Source organism: Saccopteryx leptura, chromosome 1, assembly GCF_036850995.1.
Source record: "Saccopteryx leptura isolate mSacLep1 chromosome 1, mSacLep1_pri_phased_curated, whole genome shotgun sequence".
NCBI lineage: Eukaryota > Metazoa > Chordata > Mammalia > Chiroptera > Emballonuridae > Saccopteryx > Saccopteryx leptura.
The window spans coordinates 62,053,783-62,068,366 of record NC_089503.1 but is presented as its reverse complement, the minus strand read 5'-3'; the positions used below and the strand labels follow the sequence as shown (position 1 = coordinate 62,068,366).

The 14,584-nt window shown below is 37.0% G+C and overlaps 1 protein-coding gene across 1 annotated transcript in view; it reads right to left on the bottom strand.

The window, feature by feature from the left end:
- ACER3 (alkaline ceramidase 3) overlaps nucleotides 1-14,584 on the bottom strand; it is a 141,025-nt gene that overhangs the window by 67,131 nt on the left and 59,310 nt on the right. The window contains exon 2 of the mRNA XM_066369104.1: nucleotides 7,635-7,745. Within this exon, the coding sequence (XP_066225201.1) occupies nucleotides 7,635-7,745 (111 nt within the window). The remainder of the gene's footprint in view (nucleotides 1-7,634; nucleotides 7,746-14,584) is intronic.

Below are 14,584 nucleotides of genomic sequence, written 5' to 3'. Positions count from 1 at the left end.
CTGTTTTCTGCAGTAGGCTATTTTCTTTTTTAATTTTGTTTTATTTTTATTTATTTTTGTCTCTCTTTACTTCCCTTCCCCCTGCTCCCTCCCCTGGGTAACCGTCTCACTTTTATCTATGTCCATGAGTCTCAGTTTTATTGTTGTTTTAGATTTTATTTATTGATTTTAGAGAGATGAGGAGAGAGAGAAAGGCAGGGGGGAGGAGCAGGAAGCATCAACTTGTAGTTACTTCTCGTATGCCTAGACCAGGGAAGCCCAAGGCTTTGACCAAGGCTGGTGACCTCAGCATTCCAGGCCAATGCCTTATCCACTGTACCACCACAGGTCAGGCCATGAGTCTCAGTTTTATATCCCACCTATGTGGGGTATATATTTGTCCCTCTCTACTCCCCTCCCCCTTGACTCCCTCCCCCTGTTTTATCTGTGCCCATGAGTCTCAGTTTTATATCTCACCTAAATGCCTATTTTCTATCAAGATTTCTTTCTACCTTTCTACTTTCATTTTCTACCAGGCAACTCTCCTGGCCATCTCATTTCCTCATTTCTTATTCACTGACTACATGGCTATTTACAATCTGTGGTTCTTGCTTCTCTGGTTGAGCTGTCACTGCATTTTGACCACGAGGCTGGAAATGTTTATTCAAAGTGTAGTCATATAAAAACCATAACAGCATATGCACAAAGACTATGAACTATTAACTGACAATGAAAATACTGTTTCTGTTGGGTGATGGGATTACAGGCATTTTATATTGCTTTCCAAATTTATCTTCAATGTTACCATCAAATACTTTTTCTTAACAAACTAGAAAAAAAGATCATTGATGTTTTTGGCAATGTTTGGAAAACTGGGACTAAAAAAGGGGAATAAATAAGTTAGTAAGCAAGTTATAAAATTATTTGTAAAGGTACTTTCCATAGCACATTGATTTGATGTCTATTTAATTACTAAGTGTAAGTGCTATAATCTAAAATGTTATTAATCTAGCATACTCACTTTCCCCTTGACAAGAGGCATAATGTTCTTAAGATCATTTCAGATGATTTTGATTTAGTCTGAAATTGACAGACTGTAGGTATGGTCATACTAAACTTAAGGCAGCTCCAAGCAAAGAGTTTCCAAAGGTCCTTTTCATGGAGAAATGACTTTGTGTCTCTGACATTTCTACTTTAGTAACTTTCTATTTCAGCCTTGGACTTAGAAAGAGATAACAAAATCTGTATTAGACATTTTCCTCCTCAACTTTTTTTGACTATTATATAACTAATTTTATTTTTCCTGTTTCCAATTATTTGCTCACTTAAATAAATACACAAGAAATATATTTATACAACTACAAACAGATTTTTGATTTTTGTTTATTCATTTGTAGTTCATCTGCCCTAACTGTAACATAAGCTCTCTGGGCACAAAGATTTTGTCATTTTTGTTTTCACATAATATGTATGCAAATATATTTGTAAAGAGTAAGTGAACATATTTCTATTTTAAAGGAATAAGATAAACTACAATTTGCAATTTGGGGAATAAAGAAAAATTAAATCTCATGCAAAAGGTTTCTTTTGGCTTGGTTCTAGTTTAGATAATGAAGTTTTAAATTACTGGCACAATGATTTTAGTCATGTACCACCTAACAGTGGAGATGTGTTCTGAGAAATATGTCATTAGGCAATTTTGTTCTTGTGCAAATACTTACACAAACCTAGATAGTATAGCCTACCTAGGCTTTATGGTATAGCTTATTGCTCCTAGGCTACAAACTTGTACAGCATGTTACTATACTGAATACTGGAGGCAATTCTAACACAATGGTATTGTGTAATTACACATATCTAAACATAGAAAAGATACAGTAAAAACACAATATACAAGATTTAAAAAATGGTACACCTGTATAAGGCACCATGAATGGAGCTTATAGGACTGGAAGTTGCTCTGGGTAAGTTGATGAGTGAATGTGAAGGCCTAAGGCAGTGATCGGCAAACTCATTAGTCGACAGAGCCAAATATCAACAGTACAATTGAAATTTATTTTGAGAACCAAATATTTTAAACTTAAACTATATAGGTAGGTACATTCCTTATCGAGTTAGCACCCGCATGTGGTATTTTGTGGAAGAGTCACACTCAAGGGGCCAAAGAGCTGCATGTGGCTCGCGAGCCGCAGTTTGCAGACCAGGGAACTAGGGAATTACTGTATACTTAGGCTACACTAAATTTATAAAAAATAATTTTCTTTCTTCAATAATAAATTAACCTTGGCTTCCTGTAACCTTTTACTTTATATAAATTTTTTCATTTTTTTAAACTTTCAACTCTTTTGTAATAGCATTTAGCTTAAAGCACACACATTGTACAGCTATACAAAAATATTTTCTTTACATCTTCATTCTATTTTTAAATTTTATTTTTTAAACTTTTATATATATATTTTATATATATATATATTTTAACTATTTTAAAAATTAATGATTTTTAGAGAGAGAGGAGTGAGAAAGAGAGAGAAGGAGAGAGAGAGAGAGAGAGAAGGGGGAGGAGCAGGAAGCATCAACTCCCATATGTGCCTTGACCAGGCAAGCCCAAGGTTTCGGGCCGGCAACCTCAGCATTCCAGGTCGATGCTTTATTCCACTGCACCACCATAGGTCAGGCTAAACTTTTATATTAAAAACTAAGACACAAATACACACATACATAAGCCTAGACCAACACAATGTCGGGATCATCAATATCACTATCTTCTACCTAAACATCTTGTCCCACTGGAAAGCCTTCAGGGACAGTAACACACAAGGAGCTGTCATCTCCTGTAATAAGAATGCCTTCTTCTGGAATACCTACTAAAGGACCTGACTGAGGTTCTTCTTGAAGAAATAGGTCTATGGTGATTTGCTGGACTTTTCTTTCTTTCCTTTCCCTTCCTTCCATCCCTCCTTCCCTCCCTTCTTTTCTTTCTTTCTTTAATCCTTTTTTTTTTTTCATTTTTCCGAAGCTGGAAATGGGGAGGCAGTCAGACAGACTCCCGCATGCGCCCGACCGGGATCCACCTGGCATGCCCACCAGGGGGCAATGTTCTGCCCCTCTGGGGCATCGCTCTGTTGCATCCAGAGCCATTCTAGTGCCTGAGGCAGAGGCCACAGAGCCATCCCCAGCACCCGGGCCAACTTTGCTCCAATGGAGCCTCGGCTGCAGGAGGGAAGAGAGAGACAGAGAGGAAGGAGAGGGGGAGGGGTGGAGAAGCAGATGGGCGCCCCTCCTGTGTGCCCTGGCCGGGAATCGAACCCGGGACTCCTGCACGCTAGGCCGACGCTCTACCGCTGAGCCAACCGGCCAGGGCCAATCCTTTTTTTTTTAAGATTTTACTTCTTGATTTTACAGAGAGAAGAGGTCGGGGGGAGCAAGAAGTATCAACTCATAGTTGCTTCATTTTAGTTGTTCATTGGCTGCTTGTCATGTGTGCCTTGACAAGGCACACCCAGGGTTTCATAAGAAGCATGTTGAGATCTGCAAAAGCTTCTGATAAACCCTTCATTGTGAATTTTCTTGGGCATTCTTCTTTTTCTCTCCCGTAGTTTGTTTTCCTCTTGCCTCTTCTCTAGCTGTGTGTTCCTATTCCAGTTCCAACAACTCCTCCTTAGTTCCTCAACAACAACCTCTAGGAGCTCCTCCGTGTTATCCTCACCCACCCCATGTTTCAGTTGGCTTCTGCCATCTCAACCAGCCTTGTTGATTTTTGTAACCTTTTTACCCTTGGCAAATCCTTTGAAGTCATGAAAGAATGTCCTAAGTGTCTCTAAATACTTGTGTACTGGTTTTTGTGTGCACTTACATTTTCAGCTCTTTTGGATAAATACTCAAGAGACATGCTTGCTGGATAATATGGTGACTGTATGTTTAGTTTTATAAAAAACTACCAAATTGTCTTCCAAAGTGTCTGTACCATTTTGCATCCCCACCAGCAATGAATGAGAGTTCCTGTTGTATCATGTCCTCCCAGCCTCTGGTGTTTTCCGATTCTTATTTTGGCATTCTAATAGATTCATAGTGGAATCTCATTGTTATTTAATTTGCATTTCCTGATGACACATGATGTGGAGCATCTTTTCATATTATTTCCTATTGTATATCTTCCTTGGTGAGATGTCTGTTAAGTAGATTGTTTCCTTATTGTTGATTTTTACATTTATATTTTATATACAAAGAATTTTTTGCATATTTTGGATAACAGTCCTTTATTAGATGTGCCTTGGCAATTTGTTTTTCTTTGTATTCAAGTTTAGGGTTCATCCCCTTAATTTCCCCTACTCTTGTTCTGGTTGTTCTAATTATAGTTTTTGGATATGTAAAGTTATAACATGGTTTCAAAAATAAAAATAATACAAAAAAGTATACTCAAGTGAAGTGTCACTCCTTTTTCTATCCTTCCTACACACTCCCTATAGTAACCAGTTTAATTTTTTGTAGTTCACCCTTTCTATGTCTCTTTGAAAAACTGAGAAATTAAGGGAGAATGAAATGCATTGAATATTTAATAAGGGCTATTTAAGAAAAGCAGAAAAAAGAAAAAGAAAAAATAAAGAAAGGCAGAGAAACAAGCAAGAGAATGAAAATGAAATAAAGAAATAAAAAGAGTCAGAGAGAAAGAAAGTGATTGAAATGGAAGACAGGCAAAGAGGATTCAATATACATATAACTGGAGTCCCTAAAGAAAAAAAGCAAAACAAGGAAATAGAACTTACATTTAAAACTGTAATTTAAGAAGACTTTTTGAAAAGAAAAAAGACCAAAATCTACATTTTTGCCTCATAAAACTGACTTGGAATGTTCAACTATGAAACAGGCCTAATAAAAGTACTAGATAAAGTCCTTAAAGCACTGGGGTCAAGATCAATCAGATTACTTAAAAGGACAAGAAAATTATGCTGGCTTTAGTAAGCAACATACAAAGAAAGATACCAGTGGCACAGAATTTCTAATGCAAACCAGGGATTTCGTATTCCAACCAAAGTCAATCAATTCTAATTTTATTTCTTCTGTGGGGTGTTGGTGGTGATATTTCTGTTATTAGTTTCTAAATATTGATTCATTTCTTTTTTTGAAGTCATTTAATTCAGAAGTATTATGCTATAGTTTCTTTTTGCTTTATAATTACTTGTGGGGGAAGAATGTCCATGAGCCAAAAGGTTTTGATTCTCATTTTCTGTTTTCTTTCTATAGTAACTATATATGAAAGTTGATGGCTTTTTTTGGTCCATTTGGTGGAAAGAATAAAGGATTAAAAAATCTGTAATTCAAGACTGCCCTCTTCTGTCACAATAGTGAAGTTCATTGTCTTTTCCATATATATTTCTTTAAGGGGGGGTGTAGGGAAGGGTCTAATGTGTTTTATAGTTCTTTTGTTTCAGTAGGATCTTAATTCCTCCCTCTAACTTCCTTCTTTCCTTTCACTGACACAACTCCAAAGGGTGCCTCCCCCTTCTATTTATCTATTTCCCAGAAATGATATATATCCTAAACTGCTACCTTAGGCCTCCCATACTTTGATGACTTTACCTTTAGCTAGTACTGTGATCTACCAGGTCTTAGACTGCTTTCAGAAATTTTGTATTGACTATGAAGCTTTCTCTTCCTATTGGTGTTCTTGTCAAATTTAGGCCCTCAACTCCTCTCTCCTCTTTTCCACGTAGTTTTTCAAACCTCCACAAATCTAAAACATCAAATATAGTTGTTTGAGTGGTGTTTATTTCTTTTCAAAAACAATGTAAAGCTCACAGTGTTCTTTTTCCTCTTACTAAGGCTGGAAGTATGGGTTAAGTATGGTTTTATTTACATTTTTTAAAATTTACATCATTTCTTAACCTATATGATTTTCTGGGAATATGAGTGGATAGAATCTGACTTAGGAGGTCACCATTATCCTAAGTTAACCTGGAAATCCCTCAGATCTTTTCATTCCTATTGTTATTACTGATTATGATTGCTGGTATTTTATAAACATTCTTAACACACCCCAGCAAGTAAAGCAAATGGCTAAGTTTGTGGACAAGTCTTCCTTTTGAAGAAAAATCAAGTAACTTTCTTTTTTTTTACAGAGACAGAGAGAGGGATAGATAGGAATAGACAGACAGTAACAGAGAGAGATGAGAAGCATCAATCATCAGTTTTTCGTTGCGACACCTTAGTTGTTTATTGATTGCTTTCTCATATGTGCCTTGACCGTGGGCCTTCAGCAGAGCGAGTAACCCCTTGCTCAATACAGCGACCTTGAGTCCAAGCTGGTGAGCTTTGCTCAAACCAGATGAGCCCACGCTCAAGCTGGCGACCTCGGGGTCTCAAACCTGGGTCTTCCGCATCCCAGTCCGACGCTCTATCCATTGCGCCACCACCTGGTCAGGCTCAAGTAACTTTCTTATAAACATCATACATGGACAAAAAGATTCAGAAATCAAAGTCTCTCAGATCCAATTACAATCCAGTTCCGGTAGAATCTGATATGACACACTACAGCTAACAGATTGTGGTAATTAGAAGTCCTTTATTCTTATTTGTAATAACATCTACCTTGAACTAAAACAAAAGAAATTGTGTTTGGTTTTAAAAAGTATATAAAAGAAACAAACTAGAATCCACATTCTTTGCTATTTTTGTCTTTATGATAACAATGCAATAATGTGACAGAGTGCTTGTCCCATCTTGGGCTTTTAGCAAAGTTCATTCATCCATCTATCAAACCTTTATTGAGGACTACTAAATTACCAGATAATAGGAATACAAAGGTAACTAAGACACATTCCCTGCCTCACAGAAAGTAGAGGAATATAAGAAAGTTGCAGAAGGTTAAATACAGTACAGTGCTTTACAAAAAGTATCCTATATATACTTTTAACAGTACATATATAGATAGTATAAATACAAAAATGTGGAAAAAATAATAATCAAATTCAGTATATAACTCTGGAAGGTTGCACTGGGAGAATGAGGGCAATAAAATCAGGTATGAAAACACAGGAAGCTTCAATTTTATCTATATCTATAGTTTATAGTTTGTTTCTTTAAGAAAAAAAGGATCTGAAACAAATATTGCAAAGTGCTAAGATCTGACAAAGCTTGATGATAAGATACATGGATATATTTGTTATATTATCTCTATTCTTTTCTGTATGCTTTGAAATATTTTGTGATTTAAAAAAATGCATTCGGGCCCTGGCCAGTTGGCTCAGTGGATAGACTGTTGGCCCAGCATGCGGATGTACGGGGTTTGATCCCCGCTTAGGGCACACGTGAGAAGCAACCATCTGTTTCTCTTCCCCTTCCATTTCCCCTCCTCTCTCTGTTTCCTTCTTGCAGCCAGTGGATAGGTTGGTCTGAGCGTCAGATAGCTTGGTTGATTTGAACATCGGCCCCAGGTACAGCTCAGTCAGGGTGCATGCAGGAGTCTATCTTCCCTCCTCTCACTTAAAAAAAAGCGCACTCAATTTACTAGCAAGATTTATGGAGTTTTAATTTGGAAGTTTCATAAAATGTTCAAGTTGTGTAATAAACAACAGAAAATTAAGAACCAATATTAGGAATAAATGAGAAAAACAGCCTGAATACTGAACATCATTTTTTAGATGAAGTTTTATACATACCTGTGAGTGCTAAATAAGAAGCAATGTACCGCTTTTCCAGTCCATCTCTAACACTTTGAACTGCACCGAAAATTGGAGGTATAATCATTATCAGGTTACTCACTGTATTCCCTATAGGAGAAAAAATGAGAAGATAATTAGGTTTAATCAGTACTACTTTAAATAAAGATATATGTACTTGTACCTTAACAAAAATTAAACAGATAACTTCTCAGAAAGATGGTGGAATGATATTTACAAGGTGCTACAAGAAACGTCTATATTCAACAAAAATTTCTTGTAAGAATCCAAGTAAAATAAAAATACCTCAAACAAATGAAACTAAAAATTGTCAACCTGATCATCCACTAAAATATATTCTAAATTCTAAAGTAAAAAGAAAAAGGATCTCAGAAAAAAACCTCAAAGATACAGCAGGAAATGAGATAGGGAGAAGGCAGCCCATATACCAATGCCACTGAAAGGGTGGCCATGGATACAGTATGACAAGATAAATACAGGAGTTAATTTTGTCTACTGAATCAAATAGCAACAAATCAATGTTTGTATTTTGCATTTCTCTTTAAAACTTCATTTTGTGGTAATGTTTTTAGTTTATAGTTTAGCAGAAATAAATAATAAATAAATGCCTAAACTATTTTATAAATTGATTTAGGGTAGAATAAACTGGTACACTACAGTAAAAATTCCAAGTAAATTATTTCCAACATTGGAGCTGATGTTAAGACAAATATCAGTTAACAGACATATACAGAAACACTCTACACTACAACAACAGCATATGTATTCTTCTCAAGTGCACATAAAATATTTTCCAGCATAGACCATAAATTAGGTCTCAACAGACTTAAAAAGATAGGTATCTATAAAGTATCTTGTCCAACCACAACAAAATGAAGTTAAAAATAACAGAGAGAAAACTGGAAAACTGCACAGACTTATAAAAATTAAACAACACATTTTTAAATAACCACTAGATCAAAGAAGAAATCACAAAGAAAATTAAAAATACTTAGATAAATTAAAATGAACATACAATATAACAGCATTAATGGAACACAACAAAAGCAGTGCTCAAGGAAAAATTTATAGCTATAAACACATAAAAAACAAGGATCTTCAAGCTGATTTGAAAGAATGCTACTTAATAATATAAAAATACACAACACACTGGGAAGGTAAATACCTACTGAAATTTGGAATACTCTAATACTGTAATAATATAATGATGTATTAATCACTCTAGTATAAAAAAAGTAAAAGGAAAAAAGTACTAAAAATAACTAGAGCTACAATAATTTGTTAATGAATACAAACTAAAAAAAACAGGTGAATTGTAGTATCAAAAACCTAAAAGGGAAGAAAAGAGTAAAGGGTAGATAGAATTTTAGTATGGGAAGTTATGGTATGTTATCAACATAGAAGAGATGGTTACATGTAATCCTCATGGTAACCACAAAGCAAACACCTACACAGTATAAACACAAAATATTAAAAGAAGGGAATCAAAGCATACCACTTCAAAAAATCATCAATTCATAAAGCAAGGCAGCAGAAGAGGAAGACAGGATAAGGGAACCACAAAACAGCCAGAAAAGCATTAGTAGTCCTCAGTAGGCATTAGTAAATCATAACCTACTAATAATTACTCTAAATGAAGTGAAATGATGAGAAAAGATATTACATGTAAGTGAAAACCAAAAGAGAACAAGGGTACTTATTCTTATATCAAAGAAAATAGATTTTAAGCCAAAGAATGTAACAAGAGACAAAGAAGATTATTATGTAATAATTAAGAATTAATTCATCGGCCCCGGCCGGTTGGCTCAGCGGTAGAGCGTCGGCCTGGCGTGCGGGGGACCTGGGTTCGATTCCCGGCCAGGGCACACAGGAGAAGCGCCCATCTGCTTCTCCACCCCCCCCCTTCCTCTCTGTCTCTCTCTTCCCCTCCCGCAGCCAAGGCTCCATTGGAGCAAAGATGGCCCGGGCGCTGGGGATGGCTCCTTGGCCTCTGCCCCAGGCGCTAGAGTGGCTCTGGTCGTGGCAGAGTGACGCCCCGGAGGGGCAGAGCATCGCCCCCTGGTGGGCAGAGCATCGCCCCTGGTGGGCGTGCCGGGTGGATCCCGGTCGGGCACATGTGGGAGTCTGTCTGACTGTCTCTCCCTGTTTCCAGCTTCAGAAAAATACAAAAAAAAAAAAAAAAAAGAATTAATTCATCAAGATAATAAAACGATTGTAAATATATATGCACCCAACATCATAGCACCAAAACACATTAAAAGCAAATACAGTTCTGAAGTAGAAAATATCAACAGAAAACAATATAATAATAGTAGGGGATTTTTATACCCCACTTTCAACAATGGATAGATCATCCTGACAGAAAATCAATATAAGCCCTGGCCAGTTGGCTCAGTGGTAGAGCGTCGGCCTGGCATGCAGGAGTCCTGGGTTCGATTCCCGGCCAGGGCACACAGGAGAAGTGCCTATCTGCTTCTCCATCCCTCCCCCTCTCCTTCCTCTCTGTCTCTCTCTTCCCCTCCCACAGCCCAGGCTCCATTGGAGCAAAGATGGCCCGGGCGCTGAGGATGGCTCTGTGGCCTCTGCCTCAGGCACTAGAATGGCTCTGGATACAACAGTGATGCCCCAGAGGAGCAGAGCATCGCCCCCTGGTGGGCATGGCAGGTGGATCCCGGTCGGGCGCATGCGGGAGTCTGTCTGACTGCCTCCCCATTTCCAGCTTCAGAAAAATGCAAAAAAAAAAAAAGAAGAAAATCAATATAGTAGGTTCCCCTATGTTCTGAGACCTCCCTGAAACCATGGATAGTACTGAACCATATACTATGTTTTTTCCTATATATACACACCTATGGTTAAATTAACAGCTTCTAATCACTACTCTTGTGTTTTCAGTCCACAATAAAGTGAAATCAGGGTCACTTGAACACAAACACTGCAATACAGCAACAGTCAATCTGATAAGTGAGACTGCTGCTAAATGACTAATGAGTGAGTAGTGTAGACCATGTGGATACGCTGAGCAAAAGGACAATTCACAAAACAGAGCAGGACAGTGAAAGATCTCATCATGTTACTTACGTTAGCATTCAATTTAAAACTTATAAACTGTTTATTTCTGAAATTTTCTACCAATATTTTCAGACCACAATTTACTGCAGTTCTGAAACTGGGGAAAGCAAAACCATGAATATGGGGGAACTACTGCACAGAAAAGCTGGTCTTCAACTACACTTGAGACCAAACGAACCTAACAGACATATATACAAAAAGTTCTATCCAAGAGCAGCAGAATACACATTCTCATCAAGCACAAATGAAACATTCTCCAGGATAGAGCATATAACACATCACAAAACAAGTCTTAGCAAATTTAAGAAGACTGCCTGACCTGTGGTGGTGCAGTGGATAAAGCATCGACCTGGAATGCTGAGGTTGTTGGTTCGAAGCCCTGGGCTTACCCAGTCAAGGCACATATGAGAAGCAACTGCTTCTCACTCCCTTACCTTTCTCTCTTTCTCTTGTCTCTCTAAAATCAATAAATGAAATCTTAAAAAACAATTTAAGTAGACTGAAATCATACAAAGTATCTTTTCCAACCACAATTATATAAAACCAGACATTAATAACAGGAAGAAAACTAGAAATTCACAAATGTGTGGAAATTAAACAACATACCCTGAACAACCAATGGAGCAAAGAAGAAATCAAAAGGTAAATAAAAAAAAATATCTTGGAACAAATGCAAATGAAAACCCAGCATACTAAAACTTATGTTTTAGTAAAAACATAAGTTTATAGCAATAAATGCCTACATTAAGAAAAAAAAGATATCTCAAATAGACCATCTAACTTTTACACTTCAAAGAAATAGAAAAAGAACACTAAGCCCAAAGTCAGAAGGAAAAGAAATAAAGATAAGAGTGAAAATAAATAAAATAGATCAATTTAATTTCTGCAAACTGAGTTGGTTTTTTGGGAAGATAAAATTAATGAAAGGTTGGCTAGACTGAATCAGAAAAAAAAGTTAGAACTCAAAATTAGAAATGAATGACAGCATTATAACTAATACTACAAAATACAAAGGATCATGAGAGACTACTGTGAACAATTATATACTAACAACAACAAAAAAAAAAAAAAAGAAAAAGAAAAGGTGGGTAAATTCCTGTCATATACAATCCACCAAGACTGAGCAGAAAGAAAAAGAAAATCTGAGTAGACTAATAACAAACAAGAGACTGAGTCAGTAATCAAAAACTTACCAACACAAAAAAGCTGGGGATCAGTGGTTTCACTGGCAAATTCTACCAAAAATTTTAAAAAGAATTAACACCAAACTTTTTCAAACTCTAATAAAAAACAGAAGAGCAGGGAATACTTCCAAACTCATTTTATAAGGCCAGCAATACCATGATACCAAAATCAGATAAGGACACTGATAAAAGACCCTGAATAACCAAAGAAATCCTGAGAAAGGACAAAGCCAGAGATATCACAACTTCCTGATTTCAAACTATACTACAAAGCTATAGTAATCAAAACAGTACGGTACTGGAAAAAAAAAGAACATGCATATACCACTGGAACAAAATCAAGAGCCCAGATAATAAACCATCACATATATAGTCAACCAATATTTGACAAGGGAGCCAAAAATACTCAATGGGGAAAGGATAGTCTCTTTAAGAAATGGTGTTGGGAAAACAGGATTACCACATGCAGAAGAATGACCTCTATCATATACTACTCATAAAAATGAACTTAAAATGGTTTAAGACTCAAGCATAAAACCTGAAACTGTAAAACTCCTAGAAGAAAATATAGGGAAAAGGCTCCTTAACACTGGTCTTGGCAATGATATTTGGATACAATAACAAAAGCACAAGCAACAAAAGCAAAAGTAAATAAGTGAGATATTACACATTTGCATAGTAAAAGAAACAATAAAATGAAGCCAACCTACAGAATGAAACAATATATGCAAATTATATACTTGATAAGGTGTTAATATCCAACTCAATAGAAAAAAAGCAGCCCAATTAAAAATGGGCAGAGGATTGCTGCTCGGCCTTTTGGCTAAGATCAAGTGTAAAAATGGGCAAAGGATTTGAATAGCCCTTTTTCCAAAGAAGACTTATAGATGACCAAAAGGTATATAAAAAGACGCTCAACATCACTAATCAGGGAAATGCAAATCAAAATGGCCCTCATCAATAAAGAAAAATGGCAACCAATGTTGGCAAGGGTATGGAGAACAGAAAATCATAGTGCATTGTTGATGGGAATGTAAAGGGTACAGTCCCTATGGAAAACAGTACAGAAGTTCCTAAAACAATTAAGAATGGAACTAGCATCTGATCCAACAATCCCACCTCTTGGCATATACCCAAAGGAAATGAAAACAGGATCTAAGAGGTCTGCACCCCCATGTTCACTGCAGTACCTAATAAGGTAAAACACAATGTATGGCATACAAAGAAGAAAGAAACATAATCCATAATGAAAAAATAATCAATTTAAACCAATCCAGAACTGACAGATTTCAGAGTTAGCAGATAAATTAAAACAGTTGATATAAAGATCTAGAAAATACAAACTAACCTATAGTGTCAGATCAGTGGTTGTGGAGTAGGGCTCAGATAGAAGAGACAGTGGGATGGCAAAGGAGGACTTATAAAGGGACATGGGAAAACTTGGAGGTGATAGGTTCACTGTCTTGTTTGCAGTAACGGTTTCACATGCATATGCATCCATCGAAGCTTAATTTGTACATTTTAAATACATGCATTGTACTGTATCTCAACTATACCTCAATAAAACTGTTTTTTAAAAAAGTTTTGCCCTTGGGGAATAGAATTGGAGGGTAGAAAGGAAAGAGGGAAAAAATTGCTTCCTGTTTCTCATACAAGTCTTAACACTAGCCAGATTTTTATCTTCTTTTTAATGCAGTTCTTTAATAAAATAAAAAATTAAAGATGCTTTTAGGAAAGGGAATAAAATAGTTGGGGATGTTTCATAGATATAAAATTTGGGCTAGACCTGGAAAGGAGAGAAGGGAACTATAATCGACCGATAGCCTATTAAGTACCAACTACTAGACGTCACATTATACACATCCTAACTTATTTGCTCTTCACAACAACCTTGTGAAGTATTATTATCCCATTATACAAATAATAGTCAGGCTAAGAGATTATATAATTTACCCTAGTTCTCACAATAAACAAATGGCAGAGCCAAGATTTTATTCCAAGTATACGTTCCTGGAACATAAATGGGTTCCTCCCCATAAAGGCGCTAGCACAGAGGTCCCCAAACTTTTTACACAGGGGGCCAGTTCACTGTCCCTCAGACCGTTGGAGGGCCGGACTATAAAAAAAAACTATGAACAAATCCCCATGCACACTGCACATATCTTATTTTAAAGTAAAAAAACAAAACGGGAACAAATACAATATTTAAAATAAAGAACAAGTAAATTTAAATCAACAAACTGACCAGTATTTCAATGGGAACTATGCTCCTCTCACTGACCACCAATGAAAGAGGTGCCCCTTCCGGAAGTGCTGCGAGGGCCGGATAAATGGCCTCAGGGGGCCGCATGTGGCCCGTGGGCCGTAGTTTGGGGACCCCTGCACTAGCACAATGTTTGCACAAAAAAGGTCTGTATTAATTTTTTTTTCCTGAAGTTAGAAGCAGGGAAGCAGGCAGACTCCCGCATGCGCTCGACCAGGATCCACCTGGCATGCCCACCAGGGGGTGATGCTCTGCCCATCTGGGGCATTGCTCTGTTGTACCCCAAGCCATTTTAGTGCCTGAGGCAGAGGCCAAGGAGCCGTCCTCAGCGCCCAGGCCAACTTTGCTCCAATGGAGCCTTGGCTGAAGTACGGGAAGAGAGAGACAGAGAGAAAAGAAAGAAGGAAGGGTGA